Source organism: Meles meles, chromosome 5 (assembly GCF_922984935.1).
Source record: "Meles meles chromosome 5, mMelMel3.1 paternal haplotype, whole genome shotgun sequence".
In the NCBI taxonomy this organism is placed as follows: domain Eukaryota; kingdom Metazoa; phylum Chordata; class Mammalia; order Carnivora; family Mustelidae; genus Meles; species Meles meles.
The window spans coordinates 133,482,741-133,496,766 of NC_060070.1; the positions used below are offsets into that span (position 1 = coordinate 133,482,741).

The 14,026-nt window shown below is 44.9% G+C and overlaps 1 protein-coding gene across 2 annotated transcripts in view; it reads left to right on the forward strand.

Moving 5' to 3' along the window:
* LY86 (lymphocyte antigen 86) overlaps positions 1-14,026 on the forward strand; it is a 57,904-nt gene that overhangs the window by 21,667 nt on the left and 22,211 nt on the right. The window contains exons 2-4 of one of the 2 annotated variants that reach the window (XM_046005606.1): positions 3,131-3,230; positions 9,880-9,966; positions 11,233-11,361. In XM_046005606.1, the coding sequence (XP_045861562.1) occupies positions 3,197-3,230; positions 9,880-9,966; positions 11,233-11,361 (250 nt within the window). In that variant the 5' untranslated portion in view covers positions 3,131-3,196. The remainder of the gene's footprint in view (positions 1-3,130; positions 3,231-9,879; positions 9,967-11,232; positions 11,362-14,026) is intronic. The other variant, XM_046005607.1, reaches the window with a different exon arrangement.

Sequence of the window (14,026 nt, forward strand, 5' to 3'; positions counted from 1 at the left end):
AAGTTTGAGCATCAGCGTGGAACATCCCCCCACCCTGGTGATGTTCAACGCAATTCTATTTATATCTCAAGGGCTGAGAGCCCCTAGCTGACATCCAGGTTTTATTTCAGAAATGATCTATTGAACTTTACTAAATTATTTTACTCCTAGAGTGCTCTTAATGTGAAAAAGAAAATTTTTTTTCCATTTTATTTATTTTTTCAGCATAACAGTATTCATTCTTTTTGCACAACACCCAGTGCTCCATGCAAAACGTGCCCTCCCCATTACCCACCACCTGTTCCCCCAACCTCCCACCCCTGACCCTTCAAAACCCTCAGGTTGTTTGAAAAAGAAAATTTTAAAAAGTTGGTTTCATTTTGTAAGGCTACAAGAAGTGGACTCCACGCTGCCCTTCCCACAGAATCCATCCTTCCTTTGCCCAGAGACTGAATACCTACAATGCAGATGCTTCATGAATTATTTTTCTTGATTCCTACAAAAACCTTCTAACGCCCCTGCTTTTTCATTTGTGCTTTACCGCTGTCCTTTAGGTTGAGAATGGGCTTTGCAGAGTGAGTGATCTCCACAATCCTAGCAAACAGTCCTTGCAGGCGAGCCTAGCCAGGAAGCCTAGCAAAACTGGGGAGCTGGGCCAGCTTGCCTTGTCCCTCCTTGTGATCACCCTGAGACATAAGAGGAATAGGGTCTTGGGGCATGCATCTGAACTCATTTTGCCTCTCTCCAAAGCTCTGTTTCCTTCTCTTAGTCGGTTGGCCTCCCTTGCTATTTGTCTCTCGCATGCAGCAGTGTGAGGGCAGAACCACAGCAGGCTGAGTCTAGAGGATGGCATCAGTCATTCTGCTGCCCTAGATCTCAGCCTCTTCAATCACAAAATGGGGATATTAATACCTGATGTCCTGGTCACCCACAAGACAGGGGACAGAGTCAATGATTCGTATATATCTTAGAACCATCTGGTTCTTTGGCTTCGAATCCAGTTCTGTAAAGGAGCGAAGACAGGGCTGGTGTCGGGTATTACCTCTCAGTCCGTTTACCGGCCCCTACTCACTCACGCTTCGTATTCCATAACACCAGCCGCCAAGGACATCCTCTTTAGCTTTTCCTTTTAAAGTGAATCTAGTTCATGTCTTCCAGAAGCAGGAGAGAACTGCTTTTCAGCATGCCCAGCATTTAAAGAACAGTCCCAGAGTTCATCTTCATAACCACACACTCAGTAAACCACCTGTACATCATGGCCCGGTTCTTGTCCCCCATCAGAAAACAGACAGATTTGCAGGAAATGCAGAAATGAAATATGACGGGTGTATCCCGGTTGTGCCTCCGTGTCAGCAAACACTGCCGTGGTTCCTGACGTTCCTAAGCCAAGAAGTGTGAAGCCTTCCACGGGCTCCTGCCCAGGGAAGAGGTTTATCTGCTGGTGAAGTGCAAATCCCCACCCTTGAAGTAGAGTTGAAATGCATGTTTGGAGGTCTTATTTTCCATTAAAAACAAAAGAAACAGAACGGTCTAACTTTTCTCCAGTTTTCTATTCCATATGGGTTGACTCCAGATTGGTAACAGAAAGTTAAATAATTATCCATACCAAACAGAGCAGCAAGTTCCTTGGATGTTTCCAGACTTTCAGGAAACCCTGGTGATTTGGACACTAATCGACCAGCAGTAGGACCCTGGGTAGACCGGCCTGGTCCAAAGGCTTCTGCCCCACTCTGGTCCCACAGCATCTAGCAGTGTCTGGCAGATATTAAACAGTTAATAAATATTACTGAAAGAATGAATGGCAACACTATCAGGAAGACTGAATTTTAAATGAAGAGGGACTGGGTCAGGTAGTTTGGAGTGTGTCCATGGGAGACGTGCCTTGCACACAGAAGACCGCAAAATGTTGTCTACACTTTGACCTTAAAATAAGAGATTGAGAGCATACATGTATCTTATATTCAGTGTCTCTGATCTTGTAGTATTATAATTAGATCCTGGAAATTTTGTCATCCAGATGAGAGCAGAAGCATTTTCTGATTTACTTTGTGCCCCTAAGGTCAGGGGCTCTTCTGGCCATATGTCAGGTACACAGTAAAATGAATGAGAAACTGAGTAGGAATTCCCGTTCTCGAGCCACTAAGATGCACTCTCTCCCAGCTAGGAGACAAGTTCAAGTTCCTCTCATCCTCACTGTAAGATTCTGCACTGTGGGGCATCCTGGATAACACAGGATGAATCTGCTCATTTAGAATTCATTGTTGATCTACTCCTAAGATGCAAAAGTTCAAGCAGAACAGCCGCAAATGGGTCATTATTTTTGGTGAGACATTTGTCCAGGCCTTTTGGATCGAAGCTCATCTTCATTACTATTTCTCTCTTTATGGTCTCTAACATTTCTGTTATGGATCAAAAACCATTGCCCCCTAATCTGATGGAAGACAACCTCAGGTCATTCTAGGGGACTGTGACTCAGACGTCAAGGGGGCAGCCCATGTTCCCACCCCCTTTTTTTTTTGTCAATAACGAATTCGCATGGAGTCCATGTGTTTCCCAGTTAGTAGCGACACAAGAAAGCATTCATCAATGTTACCAGGCCGCTGCAGGGTGTTGTAGTTCTTGGCTTCATATATTACAAACAGGTGGCATTCCAGGGTGACGGTGTTCCTTCCATTTTTGTTATGTTTGATATCAAGAACCATGTTGAAGCAGTTTGAGTCCGCCATCTGCATGCCCAAGATAAAACGAGAACAAAGTCATAGATAGATCTGACTTGGGTGTGTGGGTCAGTTCCCAAGGAAATGCCACCAAAGACAGCGGAATCAGGGTGGAGCTGCTGTTATTTGAAATCCTGTCCCATCAGGAGGCCTCCCCTGTGCTGTCCTCTAGTAACAGGATTTGAAAGGCAGAAACGAGAGGAGATCAGGAAATAACAGAGCAACATAGCTAGAACACATTCACATTCACCGTTGTAAGTCAACGCTTTATCTTCAAAGGCAGGGAAGGAGACTGGAGGAAGGGGCAGAAGGAAGGCACCACAGTGCCATCAAGGACAGAAAGAGGAAAGTTAATTTTATGTTGCCATGGTAATGAATTCCCAGCAAAGACATCTCGCTTACACATGGAGCCTGACACACTGTCCTCTTTTTAGGGATCCAGTGACCCTTGAAAGCTGTCCTGGGAATCACACAAACAAATTACACACCCCAATCAAAATATGGCCATGCAAGAAAAGGGACTTCCAGATCCAGGTAAAAGTGGGTGTGTGTAGTAAACGAAATAGAAACTTGCAGAATTGGTAATCATCCAATTTAAGGGAAAAGGAAGTTCCGTTTGTTATTTTGGGAAAAGAATTCCAAAAAATGACTAAAGAGTATCTGCTGCTATTTGACCCGGCCCTAGATTTTCAACCAGACTCAGAAACTCCATCCTAAGTGCCACAGCAAAATTTCCACTATGACGATGACAACGTCAATGCACTAGCACCTTCCAAAAGAGCCTTCCTGGTGTTGGCGGGGAGAGAGATTGATACCACCGGCCTCACAACTCAGACTCTCCAATAACTGCCGGCTCCCACCAAAGCTGGAAGTGAAAGCTCATCTAACCTTCTGGGTCAAGCTATCTGACTTTCTCTCCTTTCCATCTACGTATCCAGCCATCTGACATACTGGAGCGTGCCCCCTAGACTAGATGCTGGTTATCGGATGATGCATAAACACAGCATAGTTCCTAACCACTCACAGCTTGTGCCCTGGTGTAACCTAAGGAAACAGACCAGTGATCATTGCCACAGTCACAATGATGGAGCTATACACGGGTGCCATGGGAGACCGGGGGAAGGACAGGGAAGTGAACCCTAGTTGGAATCCTGGGGTGGGGTGGTTGAGCTGGATTGTGAAGGTGCAGAAGACCAAAGGAGAAGGAAATCAAAGTTTTCCTATGTGAGGTGTAAACCTCTCTGAAGACATTTACAGGAAATTGGCCAAATTGATTTTTACACTGCAGATAGAGGTAAACATGTTTTCAGAAAGCCAGAGCCATTTATCCAGCAAACACTGAGTTAGCACCTGCCATTGGAGGTGTGTGTTAGATATGATGAAAAGGGAGTTGTAATCAAACTATAAGAGAATAGAATATGATATAATAACATATAATAGCAAGGTCCTGGCCCCAGGGATCTGACAATGTTTGAGGAGGCAAGGCATTATCATATAAAGCTTTGAGTTACTACACAATGTTGCCCATGTTACCTGCTAAATAATCAGTCTAGATCATAAATTCCTAGGAATAAAGAGAAAGAAACTGGTGGAATGTGATAACATTCCCAAAGAGGTGAGGGTTTGGAGAGAAGGGAGAGAAATTATTGCACGTAAGGAAAATACAGATTAGATCATATCACCTTCTCCCTCTACAATCATCAATGACTCCCAAGCACAGTTACTGGCTCACTCTTTGTGATTCCATGGGCCAGAACATCCCTGCTTGTATACTCCTGAACATTCAGATGGCTTCTTCAAATCTCCATAGCCCAAGCACTCAGCATAGTGCCTGCCATTGGTAGGGGGCTCAGTATATCCATCCCAGAAACAGTTGGAAGCACTCAGAGACATTTGATTCCCAAGTTACTTGTGGACCATATAAGAGCAAGTAGGATTGTGAACACACAGTTGGAAGGGCTACTGGGGGTTCCAGCAATACAGCACAAAATGCGCCCTGTGGTGATGAATTCTATGCATCAACTTGGCTAGGCTCTGGTGCCCATCTGTTTGGTCAAGATGTTTCTGTGAAGGCATTACATGGATGTGATTAACATTCGCAATCCGTAAATTTTGATTAAAGCTGGTGATCTTTCATAATGTGCATGGGACTCCTCCAATCAGCTAAAGGCCTTCAGAGAAAATACTAGAGTTTCCAGAAGAAGCTACTCAGTTGCAAAATTTGTTAGAAATGCAGCCTGAGTTTCTAGCATGCTGGTCTGCCCTGCAGGTTTCAGACTTGACAGCCCACACCCACCCACAGCCACACAGGGGAGAAAGAGGGAGAGAGGTAGAGAAAGAGAGAGAACCATTGCTTTCCTGCAGCAGGAAGAACGTGGACAAGCCCAGGGATGGACTTGGCAGAGATGTGGAGGGCTAGAGGAGGTGGGGCTTAAGGAGCATCAGCTCTACTTCAGGGTGACAACAGTTTGTAAAGCGTAAGCAATCAGATTGTAAAGGCACGCACATGCCCTTGCATGCCTATACACATGTGCGTACGCACACACACAAACACACACACACATAAATGTATACAAACCCTGGTACAATCTGAATATGCTCAGTTCATCGGACCAACATCAATGTCGTGGTTTTGACATTGTACTGTATTATATGTAAGATGTTACAGTGGGGGAAAGCAGAGTGAAGGGTGGGTGAAATCTCTCTGTACTTTTCTGAATTTTCCGTGAGAATATAATTATTCAAAATATAAGGTTAAAAAAAAGCCCTTAAGCAGACCCATGGGATATGAAAAATAATAGCATGAGAGTTGACCCTCCTGTAACCCTCCAACCACCCAGAAAACAGGCTGCAGGGTGCCTGCCAGGGGATGCCCATAGACCCCAGATCTCAGCAGCCCAAGCCCAAGAACACACCAGCAGGGAACGCAGCAGAGGACACCGCCCTCCGCCCCGCCCCCTCCCAGACCCATCAGCCTTATGGGCCAACCACACTCCAGTGAGGAACTGCATATCCAGAGCCTGTGCCCTTGGGTTTGGTGCTCTATTTGCTGGTTCCCGCTGAGACCCAGAACCGGCTAGAAACCGTCAAGGCAAGTTTGTCCTCTCCTGGACAACTGGCCAGTTCCGTCCAGACCAAGAGAGCACAGCCCACCAGCAGAGAATAAGGCACAAAAATGGTTCTGGAGCTGAGATTTGTTAAGACCCTGCCCACACTTAGCCCATCTGTTTATCCAAATCTCTCCTACCCCATGAATGAGCACGAAAATAGCCCCCAGATGCCTTGAACTGTCACTGACCTTAATATGCAAGGCAGACACAGCTGGCTGCTCTCCCCCGATTTCCTCTCAGCTGTTCAGAGGAGCCTGCCTTCCACACCCATGCGTCCCAGAGGCAAGGGACAGTGGGGACAGTTTGGGAGCATGCTGGGCTCACCCACTGCAACCACTACCCTCCGTTGGTCAGAAGCCATAGATGTCGACAGAACACACGGCGGGGGGGGGGGGGGGTTTGGGGGGGGCATCGCACAGAGACTAAGGAAAAAATACTTAAAATGATAGATGTCGACAGAACACACGGGGGGGGGTTGGGGGGGCATCGCACAGAGACTAAGGAAAAAATACTTAAAATGAAAAGATTGTATATTGCACAACGAAGCTTTTGGCCTCTTTGCTCAGCTCATTTGCTGTTCTACAATGAAGTGTCTAGAGGAAACATTTATCTCTGCCCTCACAGCCCGGGAACACCAACTCTCATTAACTTTCCAATTTCATTCCTTCAGAAGATCCAAGTTCAGATAATCCAATTTATATGTATTAAAAATTACTTGAGGCAAGTGGGCAAGGGAATTCCCCCCTCCTGCCCTCCCCCCGCCCATTAGTTTTCATATTACATAAGGACTACTTAAAAAATGCAACCCACCATCTTTTGTTTTGGTATATGAGTCTGAGGCACTTGTCTGGTAACTGAGAAAGCAATTCTTGAAAGCAGTGCTTCTCCACCAGAGGTGTTGGTCCTCCAGGGGGCATTTGACAGTGTCTGGAGGTGCCTTTGGTTGTCACAACTGGATTGGGGCCGACGGGGGGGCAGGGGGGAGCCTGCTGGTATCCTCGGGGTAGAGGCCAAAGATACTGTTAACATCCTATAACCCCCACAAAGAAGGATTCTCTGATTCAAAGTGTCAGTAGTGCCAAGGTTGAGGAAACCTGCCTTCAAGTTCTCCACAAGTTTACTACATGTATAAGCTTTACCATCCATTCGGCAAACAATCACTTAGACCTCAGCATAATCTTCAGACCGTGTGCTAGGCCCTGAGGCTGGAGCTGCTTTCCAGTGTCTAGTAGAGGAACGGTGAAGGTCCAGGGAAAATACAATGCAATACGGATTCTGAGTGAAAATGCATATTACCACAGGGAAGGACATGCGTCTGTGAGGCTGGGACTGGGGGACAGGAGGAAATGATGTCACTTTCCCCAAGACAGCTGCAAACTGCATATTCAATCTCAGATATAAAATTCGATCTCAAATATAGAATAAATATAACTGCTAAGAAAGATTACCAAGCCCCGAAGCACTTTTGAAGCAACGGCCTTAATGATTTTGGATACATACGCATCCTCAGAGAGAAACAACCTACTGCTTTCTCTGTGACTTTGTTCCCTATTAAGGTTATTTTCCCAACAGTATTTTTCCAGTACCGAGGAGATGTTTTACTTCCTTCTCCCACTCTTAGTTTATCCTTTCCATCTATACTTCTAAAATATCAATAAACACGCTGTGCAGTTCTGTAACTGTCCATCAGCTGAGGGATACATATGTAGCCCCTCGTATCTGTCCTTAGACAGCAGTTTGAATTGATCCACAATTCTGAGGATGCACTTTCCTGAACATCTGTCCTTTGGCCTCTCTTTTTTGATACTGAGCACCAACTGTGTAGCAGGGACAATTGTCTCCATAACTCCTGTTCCCTTTTCCCATGCCAAGAGAAACCCGGGACAGCGCAAACGGTCTGATGAAGAAGGAAAATGAGCCTAAGAGAAAATGGCCTTTCCCCAGGAGAATGAACGGCCAGATCCAAGACAGTTTGCTCAAAAGAAACGGCACCGTAGATTAGATCTGCAAGGCAGAATAGCCTAGCGATCATTTCCATGGCAGATACCGCAGACAATTACATATCTTCTAGGTCAGCAATGTGAATGATAAAACTGTCTGGAACACCATCATTGACAAATGTGAGCTCATAGCTAAGCTGAAATTAAAACCAGTTATGAAACAGAATTATCACATGCCATATGCCCACGCACAAAATATTCCAGGCCATCGTACAAATTAAATCATTAGCATACAGCTTGGAAGCTCCACTTCATGAATACTTGTACACAATCCAGGGCTGTCGTTTTTTGTTTGTTCTTTAAGCCTGGGTTCGAATCTTGACTCTACCCCCCTTACAGTCCTGGGACCCGGGTAAGTTAATAAAAACCTCTCTGAGTCTATATTTTTCCATTTGTGAAAGGAGGACAATCATAGCTATCTCTCAAGATTGTCATTTGTCATAGGAGTCTGGGTCTCATGGGGAAAATACAGACCATGTCAGTTATTGTAACTGGACAGGGAGGAAGCAGCGACCACGCTGAGAGTTGGGAGAACAGAGGGCAGAGGTTGGAGTTCATCAGAACCTGGAGGCTTCAAAGAAGGGTCCTGTGGAGCTGGAGCACAGACTGCTGGGGACAGGGAGAAAGGGTCTGCAGCCGAAACTGCCATAACAGAAGCTTAGGAGCCCATGCAGATGAGCCTCTGCTGATTCGGGGAAGGTGCAGAAGAAAGCAGGACACTGGAACCAATGGCCACTGCCAGGGTGACAAGCCATCTCCAGGTGACACACTCAAGGACCAGCAAGTGTGGAAGAAGGAGCAGCTTGCTTCCCTGGCTCAGCCTCAGTCTCCCTCTGGTACCTCTGCTGGCAGATGACAATGGAGAAGAGTGAATGCGGAGAGCCCCGACTTTGCACAGCAGAACTCGGAAGGCTGGATTTGGAGCTGAGGGACACATGTCCCCTTTATCCACTCGTTACCTACACGCAAGGGGTGCTTACCATGCGTCTGACTGAGGGGCTCTGCGCTATGCACTGGGGAGGCTGGAGGATTAAACAGAAACGCTTATAAAGTGCGCAGCTCAGTGACAAGGACAACTCAGTTATGATTCTCAGACCCAGTGGGAAACATAAAGGACCTGGAAACAGAAACCAAACCAAAACAACCAAAATAAGAATCCAACTCCTGCCTTTCGGAACTTTCATGTTTAGGGTAAGTGTTATAGGATGGGTCCCCATAGCAGAGTACAGAGTAAACCATGTTCATACGCCTTGAAAACAATATTTCAGACAGAACTATTTTAAGAATTCAGAGAAGCCAAAAAATATTTGGAGGATGATCAGGGAAACCCTCATTAAAAAAAAAAAAAAAAAAGATGGGAATGAACAAGACCTCACTTAGACCACAGCCAAAAAGGTAAGACCATTACTCATTAGAGAAAGTGTGTGAACAAGTAGGCACGGTGGGAATTTGCGGGGTGACCTGACCTCAAAAAATGGAGGATGGATTCATGATGTGGAGTATGGAAGGAGGGACCAATAGGACATTTCCTGACTTTATTCTGAGACATAGATGAGCCTCTGAGGCTTTCTGAATGACCGGAAGATATGTATGAAAGATATTATCTTTGCAGTCTAGGTTCCCTCTATCATATTTAGCACAAGACCTTGCATATAATGGAACATTTGGGGAAAAAATTATGACATTGACTGAGATGGGATGGGGCAAAATTAGAAAGGCAGGTCCTAACTTTGAAAATTTTAAGGCCAAAAGTTCAGGAACTACAAGAATTCAAGCAATGACAAAAAACCTAAGTGAGGTGTAACCCACCCACCAAGACCCATGCTCATTTCAGATTGAGAGTCTGTCATCGCAACATGGCATTGACTAACATTGAGTATGGAGAGACTTGGGAGGATTATTGACGGCATCATGAATTCATGCAAAAAAAAAAAATAGTGTGGGACAATATGTTTTTGAATCAATTTTGGTGATTCATGTAGAAAAAAATGATATCACTGGTGTGAATTTCTAACGGAAGTTTGCAGAGCATACAATGTACTCACACCTAATCTGTTGTGTTCTTCTTGGCAGATCCATTACAAGATTTTGGCTTTTCTGTTGACCCGTGTTCTAAACATTTAAAGGCAAAACTCAACATTAGATTTGGAATGATTCTGAGTAAGTAAAGAGTATTGACATGAAATAAAACATTGCACAATCCCTTCCTGGTCCATACACCCCAATTACTCCCATTAACGACAGGAGCTAAGTGGCTGGCTAAGCCACTGCCCCCACCACTGGAATCAGGCCTATTTCCATCTTCATTTTTACTTCTCTCTCTGGGGAACATCCATATATAGTGGAACTCTCACTGAATGCTGTGTGTTTTTTCTTTAATTGAAAAGACTTGAAGCATTCGTTTCAATGAAATCAGCACCTGGAATCAGCATACCCAACAACAAAAAGAGATAACATCAATATTTAGGCTTGACGTCTATGTGGGAGAGGGTTTTTGCTTTGTTATCTCGGCAATGAACAAGTCTACCCCCAGCAGTATGGCTTGTCATTTGATTTATTTCATTTCCCAAATAGCTGATGCAAGTTCTTAAACCTCTGACAAAGGGAAAGTTATGTAATATCTCTCCCTCCACCCCAATCAATGAGCTGGGGTGCTCTCTGACTGTTTCTTTTTATTTGGCCATGCCTTTCCAGTTAGTCATTCTATTGCTATAGCGGCTAGAGTATCTCCCTTCTAAAGCAGTTTTATCAAAACCAGAACTTAGCGTGTGGAATCATTCCAGGGAAACGGAGAGAACATCGCTGGGGACCCAGAACTCTTGTGCAGCTTAGTATTTCCAGAACCTTACCCAATATCTGGATTCTATAGCAGCAGCTGAGTAATAAAAAAGGAATGAAAAGAGGAGTAGGGGGAACATAAAAAGGAGGAATGGAGAAAAAGATAGAACCCTAAAGCCTCCTGTGTCATATGATACAATACCTACCTAAAAACTGTGGTGACGCCACCCCACTCCTCTCAGGGGAGACACGTAATACTATGCAGCTGGGAAGCTGTAGAAGCCAGGCCTGCAGCCATCACCTTGAGGGGATAGGGCATCAGGGCAGGGGAGCACAGCAGAGTGCCTACCTTGCTCCGAACAGATCAAGCTCATAGAAGGGCCACATTCGTACCTAGGGCTGCTGCCATTATGCTTCTGTGCTGTTTTACCAAAAGAAAGAAAGGAAGGAAGGAAGGAAGAAAGAAGAGAAAGAAAAAGAAGGGGAGGAAGAAAGCGGGGGAAGGAAGGGAGGAAGAAAATGGTACCCACACAGGGCAGGCTTCTGGAAATAAAAGGCCCTTTGGTTCATGCTTCTATAAATGTTGAATACTTTGATACGCAGCGAAACCCACGCTAATAGTAAAGCCAATCTTCTCTTTCCCTTTAGGAGAGGACATCAAAGAGCTGTTTCTTGACATAGCTCTCTTCACTAAAGGATCATCCATTTTGAATTTCTCCTATCCCATCTGTGAGGAGGATCTACCCAAATTTTCTTTCTGCGGAAGAAGGAAAGGGGGTAAGTTGTCTGTCTTGCCGACTGCTCGCTGAGGTCGAGAGAGGGATGAACAATGGCTTCCAGTTGAGGCCAGAGCCCTGGTTCTGCCCCTCACCTTTGGACCAGCTTAACCTTGCTTATCAGCATGTGTCCTATAAAAATAACCATGAAGCCCATTTCACACAACCTACCTTATATACTGAGTATAAAAACCAAGTGAAACATGCCTATGAGACACTTTACAAACAGAAAAATGTTACTGTTCATGGTGGCACCTAGTAAAAAAAAGAAAAAGAAAAAGAAAAGAAGCTGGCATCGGAAAGAACCAAGAGCTTCCCCAAATCCACTGAGATTCAAAGTATCTCCAGGTTTCTCCTCAGTGATCTCTTTAGTGACAGGATCTCCTCAATATGGCAGTGGACTCTGAGAAAAAGAAAAGAAAGTGAAGCTTTCTAAATGTCACTGTTGTATTGTGTTCTTGCCCAGTTGAGTCATTGACTGACAGGGGCATTAGGTAGCTAGATTCAGAGTACACAGCATAAAACCATGACACCATCTGCTCCTTTTTCCAAATCACTCACTGCCTACCTCCCTGCTGTACATACCCCAAGGAGCACAAGAACCCAATTCCAGCCAGTCCGCACCTCCCTCGGAGTCTTGTCCTCCCCCAGCATCTTCACCACGGCCCTGAGATGCCTCTGTTTGTTTAACTAAAACATTGATCTGATCTCTGACCGTCCTCCCGGAAGTCACTCTCCTCTTCCTTCCCAGGACACCCTTCCCTGTCCCAGTGGGCATGGGGGAGCGCACCCTTAACCCCACACACCAGAAACCTCCACTTGTTTATTTCCTCATTCAAGGAAGCCAGAGTATAATCACCCAATTATGCTTTCCAAACAAAGAATCTAGAAGAAATTGGGCTTCCCTTCCCATAACAAAGAGGTACGGACAGAGGAAGTTTGTGCAGGAAAAGAAAACAGGGAATTTAAGAAAATTGCAGGCCCCCTGAAGCTGAGTGGGCTTTGCTGTGGCATGTAGATGACAGGCATCAGTTTATCCCTCCCTCCTCATCCTCTCTGTTCCCCAAAGTGTAGGGTGCATAACTATATTGGCACAATCATTTGTTCCCACTTGTCATCCTTGGTAGATGATGAGCTTCTTGGTCTTTAAGCCCAGGACTTCAAATGTGCCTGCTCCATGGGGAGTACTCAGCACTGAGCACTCCTGCAGACAGAACAAGCTCACATCAGTTAGCACTTGTGCCAGGCACTGTCCTAAGAGCTTCACAACCGGTCAGTCATTTACTTTCTACCCCAACCCTATGAGCTAGGACTTTTAACTCTCTAATACCGAGCCCAGAGCTAGTGAGGAAGCCATGGCTCCAACCCAGATGAGCTGGCTCCAGGACCCATAATCTTAGTGGCTAAGGAATGAATCAACCAAAGAAGAAACAAGGAACTGTGCCTTTTGGCCAGGACTTTATTTGAAGTCATCATTCAAGAACTCTTTCTGGCCCGGGATCTGACTTTGTCTCAAATAGGGACATTTTTGTCTTCCTAGCTAACCTACCATAGACTGGTGAGTCAGTTTTCCTCTCTGAACTTACTAGAAATATTTTTGATTTGTTGGGTGCATTCGTATCATTCCCCCAGCATGGTGAGCTCCTTGTGAGTTGATCCCTCTTCTGTAGCCAGTGTCTACAGTTTTATTGGCCTTTATTTTGCTTCTCTTTCCCATTTTACCCCCAAATAAGTGTCCTTGCACCCAAGTGTGGAAACAAATATGCTTGGAAGCACTCTGAGTTTAGTTAGAAAGAATGCATGCTGTGTCAACTTTCATTCGTACTTCCTTCTAGTCCCAGAATCAAGTCTCCCTTGCTTCCGTCCTGAATGATGGAAACGGGGTCCGGTCTGATTTTCCTGCCTCCTTACTGCTGGCAGGGTAGTCTTCTCAAACACAGATTTGATGAGCCTGGAGAAACAGGCTACACTCAGCCAAATGAATCCCTCTGGATGTTTCTCTGGATGTTTCTGGAACATCACATTCCTACTTATCTCAGCTAGAATCATATCCTATCATGTGTGTTTCTCCCTCCTTAAACTGTGAACTCCTTGAAGGCAGGAATATTTCTTGCTCCCCTCTGTCTCTGGAGACTTGGCAAAGAGAGCCTGACACAGAATAAAGATGAAATAAATGCTTGTTTTATTGAATTTTTATATGACGGATTGAATGCAATATACCAGCTCATCTTAAAAGCGACTATCTAATGATGCTTATACATGCCACTAAGATACAAGGGCATCAAATCAGTGAATTATCTTGGTCCTCCAAGTTTAATAAAACCTGTTTCCCCCCCATAAATAGTTTTAATAGAATTACTAAAACAGGAGAGATATTGTTCCCCCAAACTAAGATGTCCAATTCAGCTCAGCGGCTCAGAAGGCTGGTGCTTGCCTTATCTGAATGAAGCCCTATAGCCATTTTTTTGCTTTATTGCTGCAGGGCTAAAACCTGCATAGGCAGCCTGAGAAGCCAGCACTTGGGGAATTGCCAGGAAATTTCATACTGTATAAAGCAATCACAAAACTGATATACAAATGCTGCATGAACAAATAATTAGGTAAATTATATACACCAGAAAAACTAACATCTTAAATACAGTGGCTTCTTGGGTTACTACATTTTG